Source organism: Thermobia domestica, chromosome 8 (genome assembly GCF_964235325.1).
Source record: "Thermobia domestica chromosome 8, izTheDome1.hap1.1, whole genome shotgun sequence".
NCBI classification, from domain to species: domain Eukaryota; kingdom Metazoa; phylum Arthropoda; class Insecta; order Zygentoma; family Lepismatidae; genus Thermobia; species Thermobia domestica.
Window position 1 is genome coordinate 217,663,819 of NC_137461.1, and position 25,196 is coordinate 217,689,014.

The 25,196-nt window shown below is 34.6% G+C and overlaps 1 protein-coding gene across 2 annotated transcripts in view; it reads right to left on the reverse strand.

Moving 5' to 3' along the window:
• LOC145693438 (uncharacterized) overlaps positions 1-25,196 on the reverse strand; it is a 683,742-nt gene that overhangs the window by 42,089 nt on the left and 616,457 nt on the right. For both annotated transcript variants that reach the window (XM_081769432.1, XM_081769433.1), the window contains 3 exons: positions 16,333-16,621; positions 12,902-13,250; positions 3,543-3,694 (listed from right to left, as the gene is read on the reverse strand). In XM_081769432.1, coding sequence (XP_081625558.1) covers positions 3,543-3,694; positions 12,902-13,250; positions 16,333-16,621 — 790 coding nt within the window. The remainder of the gene's footprint in view (positions 1-3,542; positions 3,695-12,901; positions 13,251-16,332; positions 16,622-25,196) is intronic.

Sequence of the window (25,196 nt, forward strand, 5' to 3'; positions counted from 1 at the left end):
AAGTATAGACCAACCTGGGTGCACAAATGCTCCCTTTCGGAGTTATAGGCTGCCTAAAACATGAGAAAATGAACTTTAAAGATCCATAGCTCCAATACTATGGACCTACCGTAGTCGGATCAAGACTTCACTTAGCAATTAATATGTGCTCTAACGAAAAATACATGCTTCCGAATCCTGCGGTACTCACGCAACAAATTTTATACAAAGAATTTGGCAACGGGTATATAATTTGAAGTACACACCACTTACATCTGCAAAAACTGTTATGGAAGTACCGCAGGATTCTGAAACATGGATATTTGGATAGAACACATACTAGTTCTCAAGTTAAGTTTAGACCTGACTAGGGTAGGTCCCATAGTACTATGGACCTTTAAAGTTCATTAGTATCATGTTTTCGGCAGCCTATATTCCAAAAGAAATCATTTGTTCACTCAGGTTGATCTATACTTTTTGTCTTATCTTGGTATCAGGAATCACCTCCCAAACGTTGTCGATGTTGTTTTGAAAAAAAAAAACGTATATTTATTTGCTTCTTTACAAAAATTTACTAATCGGAGTTATTCACTTATTCACTTCCGACAAGCTTTACTTTTTAATGTTTCATATATGTAGTGGAAATACATATCATTGTGGAAATCTACCATCCCACAAATACATTATATATATATATATATATATATATATATATATATATATATATATATATATATATATATATAGTCTTAACACGCTATAATGGTTTCATATGAGACCAAGGTAACCCATGAGAAAAAATAACTCAGTTGAATAATATTACAGTACCTCAAGAAACCTCTACTGTCAAATACAATATTCAATAAACAGTGTTCAATACGAAGAAAGATACGTTATAAATTTTGATCTACTAGAGGAAAGCATAGCATATCTTGGATAGAGGAAATGGAGGTAGAGCCGCATGTATTGTTGTATAGAACCAGTGTAGCGGTCATCATGGACTTAACTTTAAAAAAGAAAAAAGAAAAAAATTAATAAGTACTACATTCATAATATGTGTTTATTAATTCACAATTGTTTTGCCAAACTTGGAAGTTGTCTTTGCTGTATAATCTAGCTTTAAATACATTTAAACTCTGAGCTCACTTGGGGCACCTTTTAGTATTATTCAATTTAGGTGATTTTTCTCAATGGTTACTTTGGTCTGATATATAGAAAGATAAACAATACAATGAAGTTCGCCACTAGGGTTCGTATCACAGGGGACAAACACGAAATTCGGTGTTCAAAATTTATATATGGCGTATATTACCCTTTCAGGAGTCCCTTCAAACACGCATCCGGGTCACGTGCCTCGTTTGCTCTCCCTTATTCTGGCCATGAATGCAATATACAACGTAAGTTAAATTTCCATCTTTATCTTCGAAACCTTTTTTCTCTATTCAAACATAGCATATATGAATACATTGCAATTGCACATTTTTCAGTCTAGTAAATAAGCTTAAAATTAGATCAAACAAGACCATTAATGTTAACTTTAGACGGATATTTACGGAAATAAACCTCAGAAGTTCCCGGCAAATAATTAGATGAAACATGCTATTCTAGTTCATATTTGAACTAACTTATCTCTTCTAAAAAATGAAAATACTACACTACTTTTAATGTACTTATTATTGTATCACTGGTTTAATATTGTAAGGTTCATTATCAACTTGAAACATAGAAAACGTAAAACAAAACTATTTATAATAATAAATATTACAATGAATTGACTCGCTATTGTCCTTGTCTCATCTGACACATAGCTATTTGTTGTGTGATTGGAATCGTCCGTATTGTGAAGAATGTATTGTCCCACTGAGTATTCGGCAAATTCTTGTCGAATGCCCCGAATACTCAGAACTCAGAGAGCGTCACAGACTGTCACTTACACTTGATCATGCATTGGGAAATGATATTGCTATTGTTGAGAGTGTCCTCTCTTTTGTGCACGCTTCTAACGTTGCTCAAGTTCTCTGAGACTTTATTAGCCTTTTCCTCTTGTACTTATTGATGCTGGACTTTTATTTTGTATTCTGGCTTTTAATCGTTTTCTATTACTTATTGTTCTGCTATATATTTTCTCTACTGTGACATTATTAGTATTTAATTTTATTCTTCTTTAATATTCATTGGCGTTCTATCTTACCATTTACTATTTTTTTATATTTACTATTTATGGTTATTGTTATATATTTGTTATTCTCATTATTTATTATTTTCTCTTTTCATTTCGTTTTTTACTTCTCTCTTTTTAGCAGTATTTTAATATGTTGAATTGGTTTTTACTCTTATTTTCGGCAAGTGTGTTTATGAGGGAAAAACGTGAATTGGTATATGAACCTTTCCCTCATATCTATTCCATCTATCAGTACAAAACTTAGTACATACATTTCTTACCCGTATATCATCTTTCGAGGTATATTTGGATTGTGTTCTTTTTCCCGGGCCCATTCCAGAGGAATACAAAGTTGATGTGGAGAATTTCTGGAGGAGTCCTTCTGACATTCTCCCAATTTTTCTTGTTCAAGTACGTTATAGGCCCCAATACATAGCACCTCTGGAAGGCTTGTTTCATGCTGAAGAGAATGAACTATAAACCATGACTTTCCAATAAACAGTGTTGATGCAATAGCTATTTCACTGCGAGTTTACAATTTTCTTTATACTAACAGGGTTAATGACCCCAGGGACTTACTCCGTTGTCCATGACACCTAATATTTTGTGCATGAACATATCTTTGTTGTGTTTATCAAATGGACTAGGTTTGATTCTTGTGTCTGGATGACACGTTCATAGTACAGATCATTATTACTGACAAAAGAACCGACTCGACAAGAAAATGAAAAATGATAAATTAGAAGTCCGATAAAACACGATTAAATTGTAAATCTTAATAGTAGTTCATATTTTGTATTTATACCAAGGTTAGTTGTGGTATTCTTTTAGGTAATTAGTGCTTTTTGAAGAATAATTGACTAAAAAAGCGAACACGAACCTCCCATAAAATGATGTATATACAATTATGTTCCTTTTGGTGGAGTTCGTTATTTGTTCAAGTTCAGTGTCCCTTTTCAGTATTGAGGCTAAATGAAGTACGTACGTATCTACAATTTTAGGTGGATGTGTTCAGTGATCTCCGAGCGGGAATCAAATTCGAGACCATGTGCAGAATAACTGTAGGCTTTAACCACTAAACCAGTGAACGGAAATTGCAGGAACTGGTGACATTTCCGGATTGAATGATGAACTAGAGACAACTACACTATCATCATTCTTCGTCTATTTGAGTTCTCCAGGTTTTAAATGAATTCATACAACCTTTTTTATTGGGCACGGTACGTATGTGTATATACCGTACACGCTAGCTATCTGTACACCACAACACTCTCTCCATCTCCCTTAGCGTCAACAGTACAATCATGGGACGTTAAACTAAAATATTTCATTTCATGTATACAACAAGTTAATATACACTGTACTATTTTGCATGAAATTAATTAGCCACAATGATACTTACCCTGTTTTTGCGAAATTAGACCAGTAGGTCATGATGGCTTCTGAGAATAAAGCTTCTTCAGGATCCGTCTTCTGTGTCATATGATAGTGTCCCCCATCTATAGGAGCTCCAAATACGTAAGGTAACTCCTGGCCGTGAATGCTATGAAGTGCCTGTAATAATAATAATAATAATAATAATAATAATAATAATAATAATAATAATAATAATAATAATAATAATAATAATAATAATAATAATAATAATAATAATATCACTTATTTCATTTTTGGCTAATACGCTATTTGGTATTTTTGTTTTATTTTGTAAGAAAATGTAATTATTTTCTTAACTGTACAATGCATAGTGGGACAGATATGGGTTATAGTGGTAAATAATCTGTGCTTTCCTACATAACGGTGTGTAGTTGCTAATGCATGTTGAAGCAGATTTGGAACGTTCGAAGCTAGTTGTAATTCCACAGTTTCCGCATAGATGGCACTATTAAGCGTACCGGTACTTTCTATACTCTTTTAGTTTTTTTTTTTCTTGCAAAACTATTTGTTTCATAAAAATCATGCATTTTAAGGTTAATACTTTTTGTTTTGGGAGGGGGGAGCTGAATACTGAAATCTAGAACTTAATCTATGTAATATTAAACCAGGTTAAAAACATGACAAAATCTCGGCAAACTAAGATGTTAATAGAAATTCCTATTGTAATGTTTCCTAATTATCGTTTTACTTCATGTTTTAGTTTATGTAATTTGAAATGGTATCCAGAATTCAATACAGTGTACGCTGGTGGGAATACTTTCCTCGCTCTCTGTAGTATGTTCTTGTAGAATATATGTCAATTTGCGTCTAGAAAATGAACCTTCAGCGATATCTTGCTACTTGTTTCACTATAATTGCATATTAAAATTTCAATCCATTTCAGTAATTTTCGTTCTGATAATAGCCTAAGAACCTTCTTAATGTTGAGAGAATATACTTGTTGTTAGAGTGCTTTACAGAAAATTTAAAACTTTCTAAATTTAGATGATGTTATATGTGTTAAACTTTTAAGGAATGGACATGAACGTATCATCCGGACATCCGAATCAAACCTCGTCTATTCGATAACCTAACAAAGATATGTTCATGCAGAAATAACTAGGTGCCGTGGATCTGCAAACCATGCTGCAAGAAGAAGTTCATTCGCTGACTTCCTCTGCCGCACCTAAGATGTGAAAAGAACTGTACAACTAGTTACGAAGGCCTCCTGGAAAGTTTGCGGTCATGAAAACCATGACGGCTTCATTAGGGCTACCTTGAAATCCAGAAAGAATGTGTCATTATACAGTTTCAAGAATCAGTATAACATGTGAATTGTGCAACCTTCGCGAAAAAATTATAAAAAACCCGAAATTGACAGTCCATATGTTTTATAATGTATAGGTTTAATTTTCTGTTTGTTAAAACATAAACTTAAATATTCTGATCTCTCAGGTATTTGTATGAATGAAACATTTGAAGCCTAATAATTATGTAGTTATAAAATATTGCTGTTTTACTTGAAACAAATGAGTTGTTATATTTGAAAGAATATGGTTCATATACTAGTAAGAAAAAATATTTTAGTGCAGGTAAACTATCAGAATAGAAAATACTGTCCCGGAATTCTGAAACTTTTTATGGTAATAAATTACGTGTAAACGCAACATTTTGCTACTTCCATGAAAGATGCTGTGATAAAAAAATTGTATTAAAAAACTTTAAAAGGATAAATGTTTTGAATTTTTAAATGAATTTTCAAAATTTTTCACCCCTTGAAACAACCCAAGATATCATTCTGGAGTTTTGAAATTTTGCATAGTTAATGCCTACATGTAGGTAACACTTTTTCGCACTTACGCTAAAAGGCCTACGATTCTATTGACAATTTACAAAATTTCAGATTTTTCCTATTTTTACCAAATGTTCGAAACTTCAGAGACCTCGACAGAACAGAAGGTATTATCCTAAGGTATTGAAATTACGGAGGGGTTATACTTACATACAGGCACTTTTCCGCACTACCGCCAAGGGGTTCTCAAACTTTCGATCTCTTCGAGCCCCCCTATTCCTTAGCAAACTGATTAGCGTGCGATACTCTTCCTCCTAAATTCTGATTATTTCACTTTATATTTTATTTGTGGGCATCAGCAAGAACTCAGCTTTTGTTCTCCCCATTTTCATAAGTATTTTATTTGTTCTATTGTGGAAGCCTCTATCACTTGCTTAAATATTTTTATACCTTCTAATTCGATAACACCCCTTCTATAATCCTCTTGTGATCTTGAACTTAGGAAATTGTTTATTGATTATCAGTTTACTAGTGTTTACAATATAATTAGTGTACCAGGACACAAATAACCAAGAACAAAGTAGCATAGGCCAAATTTCTAATATATGCAGTAACGTAAATATAAAATGTGCAGTCACTACATGATAACAACGATATTCATGTTGAAAATCAACTATCATTTGCTTAGTGAACATTCGTGAGATCTCAGACTTCCATTATGTGTAAATGAACCACAGATGAGCTATCATATACATTACAATCATATTTTAGATGAAACTAATATCATATCTCCTCATGAAGAACCAATTTTGTTCATACTTTTTCCTTCTATATAGGATACATGCATTGCATCTACGATCATTTAGCAAAATGCTATGCATTTGCGTTCATGTTCATAATTTATTGGCAAGATGAAATACTTTTCCGTAAATACCCATCAAATCTGTTTATAATTGTTTTTCAGAAATAATTAAGTTATAATTTATCATTGAATAGTTAGGCGTGACGTGCCTGATAAGAATTAGGGTAGCGGGGATAGTGAGTAGATTAATAGTGGGCAACTACTGCTAATGCTCTCTTAATCAAGAATATATAGAGTTGTTTGAAGATAAGATCCAAAAGTTTTATTTTTCTATGCCGACTAATGTTCAATTTTTTAGAGAAGCTAATCAGCTATATTTAAAACTTTATTTGAAAGAATTCCTCACACCGTTGTATTTCGCACACTGGTATTCTCCAACTTGATTCCCATCATAAATAGTTAATTAGGCAACTAGTGCTACAGAAGTTGTTGATATCGCGCCTGATATCAATCGATTGAATATTTTCCATTTACCCATTTTATCATGATCGAAGATACATATAGGAAAAGTCTACATTTTAAGTCAGGATGTAAACATTGTTTTCCACAAGGTAAGAAATGTTTAATCTTGTTTCGAGTTTCGTCTCTAGAACGAGACAGAGTCGACAAGTGGGAAGTAAATTTCGAAATTCAAGACGTGACGAGAAATTTTAGGAGTCTTCTTGCAACAGTAGTTCACTTAACTTTTAGACATCAAACACTGTTTTCGTGTTACAGAATCATAGTATAAAAAATATAAATTGACAAAGCGATCGTACGAACATAGTAACGATGATTTATCAACGTGTAAAAATAGGAAAGTCATTACTCAATTCTTGAACATGGCTAAATGTTATTATATCCCACCCTTCGTGGATCTCTCTTGACAGAAAGAATCTAATAACATCGAGATGAAATTAAGAAAGAATAACTGTAGAAATTTAGTACATACACTTCGAAACGAAACGAGAAATTATTTATCGAGAATCTGCACGAGACTAAAGTTCTACAAAATTTACGATTGCCGTCTCGTTTTGTCTTGTAAGCAACACTAAATTTCAACCACGGAAATCCATACAATCCTGCTCTCCTACCGGGAATCGAACCAGGAATTTTGTGCACCATCAAAAGTACTCACGTAAACCAGTAGACCAGCACAACAAACACACATCGCAGAACATTATCGTCATAGGTATGCTGCCACTGCTGCAAGGCTGTTTGCTGCAAACAGAATCTTCAATGCATGATGGTCATTAGCTCGCCTCTTCTTCTTTATGTAGGAGTTTTCTGTTTTAATGTCATTCATCAGCTGCATAGCTTCAATCGCTCCTTCTCTCCTTTCCAGTTATCGATCTTCTATAACGTCCCTCATGATGTAGTTTTTTTTTCTCAGCCGACGTTTTGATCATTTTCTCGTTCTCGTTCATATAACATCTAAAAGTGCTCCTTGTTCTCCTACTGTTTCTAACACTTCCTCATTCAGTTTCCTCTCGACTCAGCTAATTTTCTTCCTTCCCTGCACAACCATTTCTAAAGTCCGCAATATTTGCTCAACACTTTTTGGGTAGTGTCTATGTATTTACCACATAGGTCACAGCACTCCACACGAACATTTTATGAAATCATTCTTGGCTTTGCGGATAGCGTTCGTGTCGTCGGCGCAGGAGACCCGAGTTTATAATTTCTGACTGGAGATCACGTGGTTTGGATCCCACATTCAACTATATATCCACGTTTAATATAGCCTCCCTGCTGAACGGAAAACTAAATAAAACACTCACGTACCAAACAAGGAAACATTTTATGAATCTTTTTATTTCATCTTTATTCAAGGAACCAAAAATAGGCTTTTAGTCCTAAATTATTCTTTCATCATTCCTATCTTTGCTTTATCTAAAGAACTCATTCCATGTATTTGTTAATAATACTGCTCTGGTTAGAAAAACAGTCATCTGTTCTATTTTCTGTCCTTGTACTTCCATATTTGATATCGATCACTTTATTCCGGTCACCATTGCTTTCTCTCTTTATAACTTTAACTTTCATCTCATAACCTTTGAAGTTCTTCCTCAAGTTTTCTAGCAAAGAGAAGCATACAATTATAGATATACCACATTGACTTGACACCTAGTATTCCGTTTCAGGCGCTGCTATCGGCTGAAGGAATTCCACTCTCTTTCGCTAAGGCTCTCTCGCTTAGCAACTACTGAACCTTTATTGGCTCAACGCGTGGGTGTATCGGGGTGTGAGCTTCAGTTCGCATTTTTGCCACGGCTCAAGACATTTTGGCAGCACAATAATAATGTATGTATACCAGCTGTACTATTTGGTTCGGAGAGTAGGACGTTGCTTAAAGCCTGATGGGAATAAAACAAGGCTGAGGGATGTTTTGGGAAAGGAACACTAAAATCTATATTTGGAGGAAAAGAAGAATCAGAGAATGAACGAGAAAGATTGAATTAAACGGAAAATTACAACATGTTGTAAAAAGTCATATGGATAATAGATTGAGGCTTAAAATGATGGTTAGGGGCCGCGGTGGCTCAGTGGTAGAGCGTTCACCTCTGGTGCTTGGGGTCCCGGGTTCGATCCCAGCCCCCGCCAAGTAAATTTTGTGATGGACAAACACCGTGTGCGTGGGTTTTCTCGGGGTTCTCCCGTTTCCTCCCACTTTCTTCATTCCACCATTTCATTATTACTCATCATCATCGTCTGCTTTAGCCAATTGGCATATCTGTGGGACGTAAAATTCAAAGATTTCCTTTCATTTCATTTTTTAAAATGATGGAAAACGTTCACGAGAACAAATTCGTAGAATTGAAAACTGTGAAGCCAGTAGGAAGCATTACTTTCAAAGTAAAATGTGAAAATAAGAGGATAATGCGAGACAAGAGAGAGTAAAAATAAAACAATGATGAGCAGATGGCGTAAACGGAGAACAACATTCAATCTCTTGTTTCTGTAGTGATGAACATTCAGCTTCACTAAGCTATGGGTACTTTGTTATAAATGTATATTCAGATTTTCGCTTCAAGATTTCCTTGTTTTGTTGCAGATCTGTTACCCTCAAATTTGATTTCCACTATTGCTTCTGCATAGCAAAGTTCAAACTACTATCCTGAGGGATTTTTGATTGCGTTCCCGTAGGATACTAAAATAGTTATACGAAACAAAAAGAGATAAAAGAAAGGAACACTATGCCTCCCGTAGCGTGAAATGCGGAATGTTGCCAATAGAAGATATGGAATACAAAATGAAACGGAGTAAACCTTAACTTACCTGTTACGATGAAACTTATAAAGAATGTTAAATCATGCTTTTGTTAGCATACTTTAAACTCAATGGGTCATGAATATTAATGGTGGAGTGCTGCATACTAGTAATTATGTATATAGTTGCCATGACGACCGCTACCGCAGCTAACGTTGCATTTATCTCTGTTCATGGATGTAGAATTGGTTTTTACAGGAGAGAGAGTCCAGGTATTTCACATTTCGAAAGTTTTAAAAATGCCAATTGGCTTAGTATATGGTTGCCTGGAATATGTAGCTGCTGATTTTACGTCACAACTAGAGACACCAATAATAACAGATTTTGTTGATAATTAACGCATTGGCTAAATTATGGCGTAAATGAATGAGTTTCATTTCACAATTGAGGAAATACACTATAATTCTGAAGAGTGTGAATTCAATATTCAAATCGATCCATAACTTTTGGATGCAATAGAGGGATAACATGAGAAAATAAACATGTTCACATGGCATTGAATACATTTAGAAACAATAGTTAAGTTTTAGAACTATCACTACATAGGAATGAATATTAAAACCGTTCTTACTACTTCAGTTTCAGACGTGGGGGCCGCGGTGGCTCAGTGGTTAGAGCGTTCACCTCTGGTGCTTGCGGTCCCGGCTTCCACCAAATCATGCTTCCACCAAATGAACTTTGTGGTGGACAAACACCGTGTGCGTGGGTTTCTTGGGGTTCTCCCGTTTCCTTTCACTTTCTTCATTCCACCATTTCATTCATCTCTCATCATCACCGTCTCCTTCAGCCTAACCGGCATAACCGTGGGACGTCAAACTCACAGATTTCATTTCATTTCATTTTTCGGTTTCAGACGAATAAAATTGAGACGAATCTAATCTATGGATATTGGCTCCACACACACACACACATACACACAGAAAGCTTCTTATTTCCTGTTACCGTTTTTGCTCTATAATAATCAATCTTAAAACCAGAAGTAATAGTAAATCTCTATCATTTCCGATTGCAGAAGAGGAGAAAGGTCGGGAATTGAATCTATTTTTGCGGTACTGAATAAATATTACAAACCAGTTTCTTGCTATATATTGCCTATTTTACTACATTGATCAGTGTTAAAACAGAAAATCAGCCATCCACCAATTCTCGTTTCAAAAGAGGGATGAAGCTACAGATAAAACTTATTCCTGGGACGCTGAATTCACACCCCAAAGAGATTACTCACTATCTTTTAAAGTATTACGATGATCAATACTGAAATTGGAATTAGCAGTATAGTGATGCCATTCCGGTTGGAAATAGAGAAATAAAGTCAAAGATGAAACCAATTCTTAAGATGAAACCTGTTCCCTTCACACTCTGAATCGATTGCAAAAAACATTCTTTACTATCTATTTTCATTTTTTTTCTATGGTGATAAATGTTAAAACTGGAAATGGTTAATTTCAACCACTTCTGATTTGTGTAGAAGTTTAATATAAGAAATAAAATTTATACTTGGGACGCTGAATCGATTACAATAAACCGCATTTCGATATATCTTACCGTTTTAGACCTGTGGATTAAATTAGAAAAAGCTAACCTTTGTACTAACCAACACCAGTTAATTACAATCTTCTGTACGCGTATTTATCAAGCATGTCTCGAGTAGGTCGTAACACATTCTTTCAGAAATACAATAACCAGACTTACTTCAGTTAACAGTAACTGAAGTAAGCTGGACAAACTATCGGTTTTCATATTATATAAAATTACTGCATACATGCTTATACAAGGGTAACTTCGTATGTCATTTACATATGGTATAATGGTAAAAAATTTGGAACAATAGAAATTAACTAATTGAAGGTCACTAGAAGGTGCTAATTGATGCCAGCAATAGATAGAGCATAAAAATACGCAGAACCTATTAGCAGGAAGCAATCAAAAGATATGTACATAGATATTCAGTACTCGATTATGCTTTAATATGCACAAATGAACATGAAACTACAAAGGTACAAAGAAAAATACGACTGATACGCAGCAAACACCAAACATTGTTCAAAAGTTCCCAATACCGACCCCATATCTATGCCAAAGAGGGGAAAAGTGTTGAATATCGCCAGCTGCAAATAATCTGTCAATGTGTACTAACTATCGATACTTTCATCATTAACAATGACGTGTTTACTATAGGAAAACGTTTGCAATTTGTCACATACATATTAAATTCTGCACGTACCTTTTCATTTTTTGCATTCATTAATTTTAATACCTGATATTGGATATTGAGCATTGAATTTACTTGTACCCCCATAAGTGGATTGTATTCTGCTATTATCTCATGTGCTCTGCAGTCACCTCTTAGTAGCACTGAAAATTTCGTTTGTATGGTCTCGAAACGCACACAACGAAATTCTGCTTCTGCATCTGTTTGACTGCTGTAGAGTTGCGCTCACTTATGAAACGACCCGTGAATTAAACATTATTTGCCGCATGATATTCTATAATAGAAAATTGATAGTTATTTGGTACGAATTGATTGAGTACACTTTCGTATATCCTGGCAAGTAAATTATCTACTAGTTCAAGAAATGTTCTTAAAGAGCTAATCATCATACCACAAGTAAACAGTACCCACACTTTGATACATTTCTAATTTATCTTTTATACTACTTTGGGTATACTGTACTCTGAACTCAATGATTTTATTTTTAAGCCTGTCCTCCGTGGAATCACAAAAACAATAACTTCAAAGTTATTATCTTAGAAGTAACGCTTATGTAAATATTAAATGTGCCCTCGCTTACATACATTTCTACCATAATTCCACTTTTTACACTAATTTGAGAACGCTGTGTCCAATGGACCAATTTAAAAATACGTATCCATGAGATGCCTAAAAAAGTTATATCAAATGTACATAAATATAAAAATCACAGCTTTGAGGTAAAATAAATATAAATATCACAACTTTGATGTAAAATAAATATAAATATTTCTACTTTCAGGTAAAATAAATATAAATATTTCTACTTTGAGGTAAAATAAAGATAAATATTCCTACTTAAGATAATTTTTCTCGTGGCTCGATAGACATGTACTTTAGAAAATAATTTCTTCGGTATCAGGACTCTCAAGCTAGTATAAAAAGCGTAATTAGAAATGTACCGAGATATGGGTACTTTTGCTATTGGTTGATGGTTAGTTCTTCCTAAACTTGTTTCATAGTTATGGGCAGAATATGTATGAGGACACAAATTGTTCGTAATTAAAAAGAATATGGCTTCTATATTGTTGCAATAACTTAGGGAGAAGTTCGCTGCAAGCACTCATGTTAAAGGTGCTGCAATTTTGGGTAAGGGTTGAGGGTAACGAAGGCTCTTTCAGCGTTATTACTCATGCTTTTCATAACTATTAGGCTAAAAAGAACAAAAACAATAAAATCAACTTTACTTACATGTGGATAGTCGTCACTCTTTGGTTTATGTGTGAAAACATAAAAATATGACTTAGGATTCGTTGCGGAATGAAACTCGGCTGTTTGAACCATTGGCGCTGCAACCCTGGCGTCGCTCAAAATCTCCAACAATGTGTCTCGGTGCGTCTCTGCTGTTGGTCTTTGCTTCCAATTGGTGTACTGTTTCAGAATAGTGGCAAACATTTCACGTGGTTGGATCTCGAATCGAGACTCCACATAAGAATACAGTTTGTCATTGAATTCTTTCTCCAGCATCCCATAGTAGAGGGCTACTCCATCTAATAGGTGGTAACTCTCTGTTTCCGTTAACCCGTACATTAAATCATATCTGTAAAATCAAACATTGAGTAATAGTCAAAAACGGTAGATTAATCAAGTGCTACAAATACAATACACATACATGATAAATATTATACGTATAAATATATACAATATTAAAATACTTTATCATTTATAAATTTAGAAATGTAATATTTCCTAAATGACATTCTTTTATATGCACAGTTTTTAATGTGCCACTCAGATTTGTTATTCTTTTGTAAATTCAGACGTATGCCGCCTTATGCAGAGTCGTTTTGACGTATGATTAGCGTCATACTAAAGGCCTGACTACTGCATGAAACATATGTTAATCGAACTCTTTAGTATGGGACTAATCACACGTCACAACGACTCTGCATAAGGCCCATGATGTTTAAGCTTAGGAAAATTCAGATTAGAAATAGCCAACCTGCTTTAAATCAGGTGTCACTGTTCTTCTTGTATAGTCATGACAGAATCACTCAAAGTTGTTTCTCTTGTGTAAATTTATAAATTTGATATTTAAGCTTAGAAAAATTTAGACTAGAAATAGCCTACTCGTAGTATTACTCCATATGTTACTACTTTGTGTTCACAATTTTGAATATGTCACTTCAACTTTTTTTTAAAAGAAATGTGGAATTTTGATACGTATTTAAGAGTATGAAGAGTTCGATCAGAAGCAATGAATTCGCAATACACTAACAGTTACTGTTCTGTGTACTTAATCTTGAATACGTCATTCCAGCTTTTCATCGATAACATTATTTTACGAGGACCTTACTGTATCTATTTTATCTGACATATTCATTATATACACAATTTTTTCAATACCAAATTAATGGGTCTATTAATGGTTAAGGTATTACATGGTTTAATAATTATGTATGTTCAAATATGCAAACTCTCCACATGAACAATTTCAGTGCTAAGAACTTTTTTTTTTACATTTCTATCTCACTCTCCTCTAAATTGAGTGTATTTTGCAGGCTAATCGGTACTTTTTCAGGCTCAACTACATATTTCAACGTTTAAAATGCAACTATTCTTCATCTGTCCTGAGAATTATGAGCGGGTGCGGGTAATTCTATTTTTCAGAGTTGTTAACTCTAGTGATTAGGGTCCTCAATATTTAAAGTGCTTGTAAGCTGTAATCATATTTCCCGACGTGACGGTTGAGGGCAACAATGGGAAAACAACACTACAATGGGAAAACAACACTTTTCAGAAATACGAGCTCATGCGCTCCCCCGAGAAAATAACCTAGTTACGCCAATGAACTTGTCTTAAAATAACCAACATCTTTATTTTTTTAATGAAAAACTAGTGATTCTCGTTTATATTGTCGGGTCGTAAATTGTTCATAATACATTGCTCTTTCGGAAGTATAATTCCATTTCAGTTAAACTCGGTCGTGATTAGAATGTTTTTCTTTAAAACAACAGTAGTTAAGATACGTTTCACTCTATATCCCTTGAATCATTCTGAGTTAGCACTACAACGAAGATCAGTGTTCTTTTACGAACAAAGAACTGCTATTTTATCTACTTCCACTTCTCTGTATCTATTGATCAATTTTCTGCCATAGTGTATACGTATAGAATACATAGCAGTTTTTCTTTTAACGTGTATACGAGTTGGTCATCTAGCGACCGGCAATTTGGTCGATGGAGAATAAGATTGCACAAATATCGCTCCGTGTATGGAGCCGTTTCGGCAAGATGGAATGGAATCTCGCCATTGATGGCATGGTTCCATCGTCTGGAAAGTTCATTCGATCCACTAGAATACCGATCGATCTGAACATCCCCAGGCCATGACATTGCCAGAGAAATGGCACGTGGGACGGAAAGCAATGATATATGACTGTTACTGAGTATCATCGCACGTGCATAGCTGCAAAATACGCACGTTCCACGCAATAGAAGATGTTTTATGAAATGAAGAAGCATAGATTGCCGAAGAGATTGCCTACTTGATTGCTGGGACAAAAAAAAAAAAAAAAAAAAACTAATAACTTTCGATCGGCAATTTGATTGGCCATCGACCAAATTACTGCTTGCTAGGCGACCAACTCCCCATGTGTATGGCCAATATTACACGGGGCGAACTGGGCAATTCCCAGGGCACTGGGCATGGAAGAGTTCCACGCATCAGTTTTTGAAACACTTATGAATAACAGATTAAAGTCATTCAATAAAATTATTAAATTTACATCTTTTGTGTCATCGGTGGACATGTTAAGTATGTTTTCGTAGGTCAGTACCACCCGTTGTACATGCGACTGTGACTCATCTAAGTCGCATGATCCGCCAGGATATGAATTGAATAACGGTTAATCTAAAATTGAGATAGAAATTACCTTTCTATGGAACATGTAAACGTGACCCATGGCTACTTGGGAAGCGTTATAAGTATTGATAAGTTAAACATGAGAAAAATATCATGATAATGGTAAAATGAAATTTTTAACGTACAACCATTATGTCCTTTAGGCTAATGGGGACGGATGGCTAAGACAAGTGAAAGATGATGGGAAAATGGGTGGAATGAGAATGTGAGAGGAAATAGAAGCTTTTGGGAACTGGATCGAAAAAAGAACCTCGGAGTCAGGGGTGAGAAGCCCTACTGAGCCATCCAAGCACTATCTGTAGGTTCTTTTATAAAGCGTCTTTTGATTGATTGGTTTCAACATTTTGTTCAGTGGCATACACAGAATGGTATCAAGAAAGTAAGCCTAAAGTACCTACATTCAGATCGCTTCAGGTCATGTGCAATTTTCTTCTTCAAATCTCAATATGGCAGAATTATACTTGTTAATAATTGTTTTGTAGCAAGGAAGTAATCCTTCTTTACTTAGTAATTGATCTGCTGGTACCAATTAATTCCCTAATCCTAACAAACTTTTTCCGAAACAACCTATACGTATATTTTCTAAAATGAGAAGGTGTTGTCAGTATGCATTATTTAATTTACGTGAAAACAGTAGAAGATCAACCTTAACATTTTTTATATGACGTGTTTTATTATCTACATCTCTTGTGCGTGGCAAGCTAGTCAGTTATTGTGGTGCTTTTTCATCGTTTATGGTTGAAACATGTTGCAATTACCTGCTAAAAAGATCTTTGTAAACCCCCATAACTTGTTTGGGTTCGTTAGGAACAACGCTGCCGTCTATTACAGGACCAAATGGCGTTTTGTAGGGAGGAGCCTCTACATGGATCGACATAATTTCACTGAGACGCTTCCGTCGGAGACAACGAGCCATCTCTTCCTCCTCATCCACCAGAGGGCAGTTAAGTGCTTCCGCCACCTGAATGGTGTACTTGACAGGATTTGAAGTAAGTGCCCAGTCACTCAGAGCTGTTCCACTCATCAAAATAGCTCGATGAAATAAACCTTTTAAAAGAAAAGAAAAGGACACATCAATTATGATAATGTTTAAAGTGGTAACAAAAATGATAATCGACGAGTATGAACGCAGTCCAAACTATATATCTAAGCTGAAAGGAATAGTATTCATTATTTATTGTTATTATTTAATTTATTTTAACAATTATTATCAGGAACTAAATTTAAGCTAAGGTACTTTACTCTTCGCAAACAAATTAGAATGAAAATTAAATTGTGAATATAAATAATTGCATTTTCATAGAAACTGGTATTTCATTTCTTTCCCTCTTTCAGCAATAATATCAATAATCTTCATTTTAGTGCTGCGAACAGCTTTTGATAAAAATACAGCACGTGGTATCAGAGCATTGCATTGCAATAGAATAATAATAATAATAATAATAATAATAATAATAATAATAATAATAATAATAATAATAATAATAATAATAAGAAGAAGAAGAAGAAGAAGAAGAAGAAGAAGAAGAAATAAAATAATAAAATGAAAAGTACTAATATAAAACACAATGTAGATAAAAGTCAGTTAAGCAGAAACAATTCCTTGTCAATGCAGTAAAAATTATCAAGTTTTCCATCTATCTAAAACAACGTAAGCTAAGAACAGCAGTCATAAAATTACATTTTGGCTTAATGTTTCTAAACGTCATTGGTGAAAAACTATCAGTCAGATCGCATATAATTTTCACCTTCTTTAATGCAATAAGTCTAAAATGAGCTTAAAGAATCAGTTTTTTTTTTTTTTTTTATAAAATTTCACATTGCCAATTCAGAGGAACTAAAATCGTGGTATTTTTTATGCTATGATTGGGTACTTTAAAACCTATGTTTTTAAAACCTGCGTTTTGTAAACAATATTTATTGATATAAACGTTATTTAATATGTTTTGCATGCATAGTAAATCAAAACTTCTTCGTCTATTCATAACACTTTCCAAACCCCAATAATCATTCCAATATTCATAGCTATGTCAGCAGTAGCTCAATTTTATTTTAAAACATAGCAGTCAAATAAAACATTTTTGCACAGATTCTATCTTGTTTGTCAAAGTTTTAGAAATGTTGTTCCAAATTACCGAACCAAATCCTAGTTTTGGTCTTACAAATAATTTATATAGAAATACATATGTTTTATCTCTTTGAAATACAGGCCATTGAAATAATAATAATAATAATAATAATAATAATAATAATAATAATTTACAAAAAAAGAACAGTACATCAATTATGCGTAGAGAAAAATAAATAATCTACTAAAGGTAGTACTTATACAAGCTTATAATACACAGTTTACTGTTATCTGAACATTCAAACTGTGGATCGTACTAAATGTATATATACAGATGGTGATCATAAAATGGAAACACCTCTAGTTGGCAACACGTCAGATGTATGGGTTGGCAGTGGTGTCGTGGAGCCAGCAGCGCCGGACCGCTGGGTGTGGTGTGTTAGGTCGGTCTCCATATTACGTCAGGCGCAGTGGAACACCAGTGTCCTGTGGCTGCAGCAGACGGAGGTAGTGTAAAATGGGAGACCTCTCAGATTTTCAAAGAGGGCAAATTGTTGGTGCGCGGTTATGTGGAGTGAGTGTGACGGCAGTGGCTACTGTGTTAGGTGTGTCGCGTGGGACAGTGTCGAAGGTGATGACGGCCTACACAACACACGGGGAAACCACATCGGGGAAGCGGAACAGTGGGCGGAAGAAAATCATGAGTGACAGGTCACGCCGGGTATTAAAGCGCATTGTCACGCAGAATCGTCGTGCCACCGCGGAGCAAGTGACGGAGGAACTCAATCAGCACCTCCTCCACCCTGTTTCGACAATCACAGTCTGCCGCGAATTACATGAAATGAACTTACGGGGTCGTGTTGCACGGGCCAAACCGCTCATCAGGGACCATAACGCCTTCGCACGCCGCAAATGGTGCCGCGACCATGCCACTTGGACCGTTGAGGACCGGAAACGTATGATATGGTCGGATTAGTCATCCTTCACCCTATTCCCAACCACGGCCCGTGTTTGTGTATGGAGAACCCCCAAAGAAGCTTATGATCTGCAATGTATCCGCCCAACTGTGAAACATGGCGGCGGCTCGGTGATGCTGTGGGCCGCAATATCATGGTTTTCTTTGGGTCCTGTAGTCACACTTAGCGGACGAATCACTGCCAACGATTATGTCGCAATTTTAGGAGACCACTTGCATCCTATGGTCCGGATGTTGTTCCCGGACAATGACGCCATCTTCCAGGATGATAATGCACCCATTCATACAGCTGTCGTTGTTGCAGCGTGGTTTGAGGAACATCGGGATGAAGTTCAACGCCCCGCCCAATCCCCAGATCTCAACATAATTGAACATCTGTGGTCCGTCTTGGAAACACGACTCCGGCGACGATTTCCACCTCCATCCTCTCTCACAGAACTGTCCGATGCCCTGCACGAGGAATGGTGTAAAATTCCACTTGCTACCATTCACGATCTCTATGCCTCCATCCCACGTCGCATCAAGGCTGTTCTGAAGGCAAAAGGTGGTCCGACACCATATTAATCTGGTAAGTTGCAATTTCGTTCAGGTGTTTCCATTTTTCTGATCACCATCTGCATATATATATATATATATATATATATATATATATATATATATATATATATATATATAGTTTCTTACTTTTTTCATTAATTATAAAAAACAATAGAGAATATATCTGTATACAGGGTGAATTAAATTGAGTATTACAACTCAATTTCTCGTAAAATATAGCCTATATTTGGGGAGTAAAATAATTGGAACCAAGAAAATGAAGAGCGCAGAGTGATCGATAAAAGTCTGTGAAAAGCTTGAGTCCCCAAGGCACGCATCAAAATATCCCTGGAGTTAACTTGAAAAAATCCAAATAGAACATAGGTTAGGTGCAGGTGCGCACTCAGAATATTTTGTTTGGAGGGGTCAAAGGTTTTTTTCTGGGGTTCCAATACGTCTATGTAGTATAGCCTGTGTTATTCTATACTCGAAAAGACTATAAGTAATTGTTAATTAGTCACCAATATCCTCCAAAAATCTGATAGAACTAGATACTTTTTTATAAGGAAAAGAAGAATACAGATGAAGTGTAAAATCCAATCTTTAGGATACATTAATCATTTTCTGTTAAACAAGTATAGTTATGTTTAAAAAAAAAGTGTACAAATATTAGTCGAGATACGAGGTTTCTGGGGGACCCGGATCCGGTGGACATCAATTCGTGGGTGTCGAGTAATACCTCGTTCGATACATCTCGGAAAACGAACTCTGAAAGGAAATAGGTGTCCATATAGGGAATAATTTCCAAAATGGTTGCCAAGAACGAGCTGTATTTCACATAAGCTTGCACGGTCCGTAGCAGGAACAAGGTGGGAAATAAATCAACATAACGTAAATTGGAGTTGGCAAATCAAGCAGTGTTGTTGATTTGATATCCAGGGACCTCGTGAGGAAGGTCCGGAGACCAACTTGAAAACTTCAAATGGCAATATGGATCTAATGATACCTTGTTAGATATATCTTGGGAAACGAAACAATTTTCTTAAGAAACAAGTGTCGATATGGGAAACCCCTTCTAAAATGGCCGTCAAAACGTTTCATAATATTTGCCTGAATGATTTGAGAAGAAGTTTCCTGAACACATAATTAATTGTTTCGTTTTATGTGGAACTTTTTTTTTATTAGTATTAGATTATTTCGTAAGGTCCAATTTCTTGACAATTGAAATAATTTTGTAGAGATATAATGAAAACAAGATATTATCTATGACTTCAATTTCGTACAATTAATATCTTACTATTACTACAACTACTGATAATATAATAACAATAAAATTAAAAGTATAGGTTTCTGCAATAAAATTATAATGAAATTAACTGTGCAGCTGGAATACGTTTAAATATCTCATATTCCGCTAATTAATTTTCTGTTATATTTTTAAAAAATGATTTAAATACGAATCTATATACTCGTATAAACTTTACTCCTTTTCTTGAATTTCATGGATTATCCATAGCATACCAGGACTTTGGAATAGAAAGGGTGAATCCTGAAATCTTGGTGTTGGGAAATCAAGCTGAAAGTTTTACAAGTACATTAATATAGCAAGGGCGAATCTTCGTTTATCTTGAAACTGTGAGAATACTAAGAGGGGACCAGGGCGAAACGCCGTACCTATGTCATGTAGAAATCTGTCTGATGCGAGGAAAAACAATCGATTTTTCAAGTTCGACCTTTCTCTTCCAAAATCCTGATATGTAGATTCAATAATGTTCATACTTTTGTATTTCCAATGTCATAATATCCTTGTAGGTTAATTTTATCGTACATTCATCAAGAAACACTCAAAGTTTACAAACACCAATAAATATACTGTACATTTTTACTTTCAGTACACAAGTTATTAAAATATAAGATCATTTTAATAATTCGTTCGAGGACAAAACGCTATTATAGGAAATCTCGAGAAAAGATTTCACCGAAATCATCATTGATAATTCAGAAAAACAAAATATTTACAGTATACAATATGAACCAAAAGTACTTTGCAAATATGGAATGGCTAGAAAGAATGATATCATATCTTGAATAGGAGTAATGAAGGTAGAATCTCATCTATTACGGTATACCACCACCATGGTGGCCATCTTGGATATCGATCCAGACTCTTTAATAGGTGGGAGACACTTGACTTTTGCTGTTCATTACAAACACTCATCTGATATTTCCAACTTATCTCTAATAATTTAGTAGTTATTACCTTCATAATATATGTTTAATATTTATTAACTTTTCCTTTTCAAATTTACATTATTAACAATTCTTTTCAAATTTACAATATTTATTAACAATTTTCTTTTCAAATTTACAAAGTACCTTTGACACATTTGTATATACTAAATGTGTTTAAAACTTGAGGTCGCTTGGGACACCATTATTGAATTGAGGTAATTTTTCTCATGGTTTACTTTGGCGTTTGGAACCATTTCAGGGGATGAGCCTTAAAAAAACCCTCGAAAGTATAAAACTAAGAACTACCCTGGTGTATACACTAATAAAGATTACAGGTAATGTGGGTTTCTAATACCATTACACACCTACATTCGTTACAAAATATGGCGCTTCTACTTAAGAGTGAAGTACGCGTAAATATGTTATTTAATTTGAACATTAATTGCAAATTCAGAGTTTTCCCGTTTCCATAGAGATTAAAATAAAATAATGAAGAAAGGAAGAAGGATTATATTAGGAAAAATTGTTACTTTTATATAAATACTGAAGAAACATAGAATAAATCTATGTGAAAATGTTCAGATGTGGGAATCGATATTAATTGTTACTGATTCAGTTTATTGTATGTATGGTATTAAGTAAAGTAAACATAATACAGTAAAAGTAAACCATTTAAATGTAATGCATTGCGTTGTTGCTACATTAGTAATGCATTGTTGCTACATTACATGGTCTTCTGACTCAGGTTGGAAACTTATATCCATTTGTGACTAACTACTGGCGTAACACATGAAAATGATGTAGAGGTGATGGTGTGATGTTTAAGATTCTTAAGTCTACTTGAAGCGAATGATAAAATGCATGCGAGAGGTTGAAGCATGAGTGTGTCGCACACCATTACACTTGTCGACAGGGATTTAAGCCAGTCCTCTGGGCTTGATATTTGGTGGAAAACGTTTTTCTTGGCCCAAACCCAAGTTCCTTGCAAACACTAAAGTAATTATGGGGAAGAAGGTTGAAACGCACGGGGGAGTGAGAGGTTTCGTATAGTTTCTTGCTTGTTTCTAACACCCCTCCTTCCTCCCACAACTTCTTCCTCCCACTCAACCTTGTTCACAGTAGCAAGAAAACGATTAAACAAGTAATTAACAACACATACGTTGAAATGAGAAAATGTAATTTGTTCCACTAGCTTTTCTACTTTTACCAAGATCGTGAAGTACTGGAATAAGTAAGATTTAATGAGGTGACAATTCCCCTCACAGTGATAGGAAGAAAAAGGTATAAATAAGATAGTTTCTTTTTCAATGCTGTGTGGCTTTATTTAAAAAAAAAAAAAAACGAAATCGGAAATCCTGAACGAAAACGAAGAATTAACTTAGTCATCCTTAAGTTCTTTTTTCTACCTTGACATTGGGAATGTTATTCATGGGTACTGTCACTCTGTCCTTATTAGGTGTTTAGACTGAACCTTCAGCACAAATAGTCACAAACATCTAATACAAGCATCTTTTACGCAACGAGAAAAAAAAATATGTGTTAAAATTTAGAAAATTTTAATTGAACATCCATTTTAAAAGACATCAATACTTCGGCAGAAATGAAGCAAAAAGTAATCTTAAACGAGTATGTTCATCACAGTGGTCATTACCTTTTCGAGTTCCGAGTTTTTTAAGTTTCATTCTCTAAAATGGTTCCAACGACCAAAGCAGCCCATAAGTAAAATTAACAGTACAGTATTGAATTGTTCCCCAAGCGATCTAATTTTAAATACTTTTAGTGTATATAATATGTGTCAAAGGTACCATATAAATTTGGGAAGCAAATTTTGAGTTAATAAACATATATTATAAAAGTAATTATTACTAAATTATTAGAGATAAATTGTAAATATCATATGCGTGTTTGTAATGAACAGCGATAGTCACATGCCCCCCACATATTAAATCTGAATCTGGATCTACATCTGACGGAGTTCAATATGTATGCCATCATGGTAATATACAATAGTAGAAGTAATTCTACCTTCATTACTCCTGTCCAAGATACGATGTCACTCCCCCTAGCCATTTCATATTTACAAAGTATTTTGCTTCATATTGCATATTGTAAATACATGAAAAACTTGAGAACGCTAGGGCAGCATTTAATATTATTGAATTGAAATATTTTTTTCGTGTTTACGTTGGTCTGATTTGAAACAATTTTAGCGGGCGAGACTCAAGGAAAATTCTGAAGTTGAAAAATAACAATTTACATACACTCATGTCCAAAATTATTGTCGCATGTCTATAAATATGTTGTTATAAGAATATAATTTGATAAGGAATTCGTCCGGTATTTCTTACAATGTTAGTATGTGTATAATCGGCAAAGTCGTGTATGTGGCAAATTTGATGTCAAAATAGCAGTAAGTAAGAACAATAAAACGAAAATAAAATTTCCTTGTCCATTTAGCAACATTTTGTTTTACTCATTCTAATTTTTGTATTTATAATTCTTTTCCTATGACATTACCACAAATATATATTTGCCGATTATACACATAGTAATAGAATTAAACGCAGCCTGCAAAACCATTATCAAATTATATTCTTACAAGAGAACAGTTATAGATATGCGACAATCATTTTGGACATGAGTGTACGTATTATACATTTTAATAAAATAATGACTGAGCTTATGTCTAGACACACATTGATTGCTTCAAATTTCTGAAATATTTTTCTTTCTCAATTGTTATTTTCTATAGGTAAAAAATTACAGCTGACTAAATTTCATACGTAATCAATATAATTGATCTGATTTTGAGCAAGCTTAGCAAGGGACTATATACTGATTTGCTTAATACAAATGTGGAATATTTTCCTATGAAGACCTTTCTTTTCAAACGATTTAACATCTCTAGGCGATGTACCTTGACTATTAAAAATATCCTACCAAAATCAGAAATGGTTGAAATTTAATATTATTTTCACTTTTTCGATACCGATTTCCAAAAAGGAAAAACGGAAAGAGATATCAAGATGCGGTTTTCCGCAATCAATTCATGGTTTCAAGAATAGTTCCCTCTTCTTCATTAACCTTCTATTAAAACCGGAAGAGGGTCAAATCAATCATTTCTTCTTCAACACTTATCGCCATAGAAAAGAAAGATAATATTTAACGACAAGTGTTTCTCTGTGATCTATTTATTGTCTCAAGAGAGCATGTCGCCACAACCCGCAACACTCTACGTATTGCATTACATTATTTATCTTTCTACGCCTGAGCGTACCAGAAAAAGAAGTCCTTTCCAACTGGCCATTTCCAATCACTTTCAACTTGTAAGGCTATTTATTTCTAACTGATGAACGTTAGACGTAAAAGGTCGGTTTCGTGATAAGAGAAATGGGTGTGAGAAGTAGGCGGATCAAAGGAGCGAGCATTAAGTGAGGATAAGTGGCATGATTTTAATTATTTAGCTGGAATTCTTTACCTGTTCAGTTGCAGTAAACAAATCGCATCTAAAAAGCTGTGTTTGTCTATGCAACAGCAAACTATAGTAGCGGAAGAATACGTGCGAACAGGTCAATTAAGAACTCACAAGAGACTTTCACTGCCAGGTAACCAGGACTAAAGCCATTTGCGAAACAGTGTCCAAAAATGGCGTTAACTGGGCCAGTAGTGAATATGAGTAGGAGGTAGTCAAATGTTGTCTGAACACCGGAAGTCGTCCATGATATTCAGCAAAAATAATATGAACTCCGCAAAACTAACTGGAAATTATCCCATCAAGTCAGTGTGTCAGAGGCAAGGTGTTAACGTGC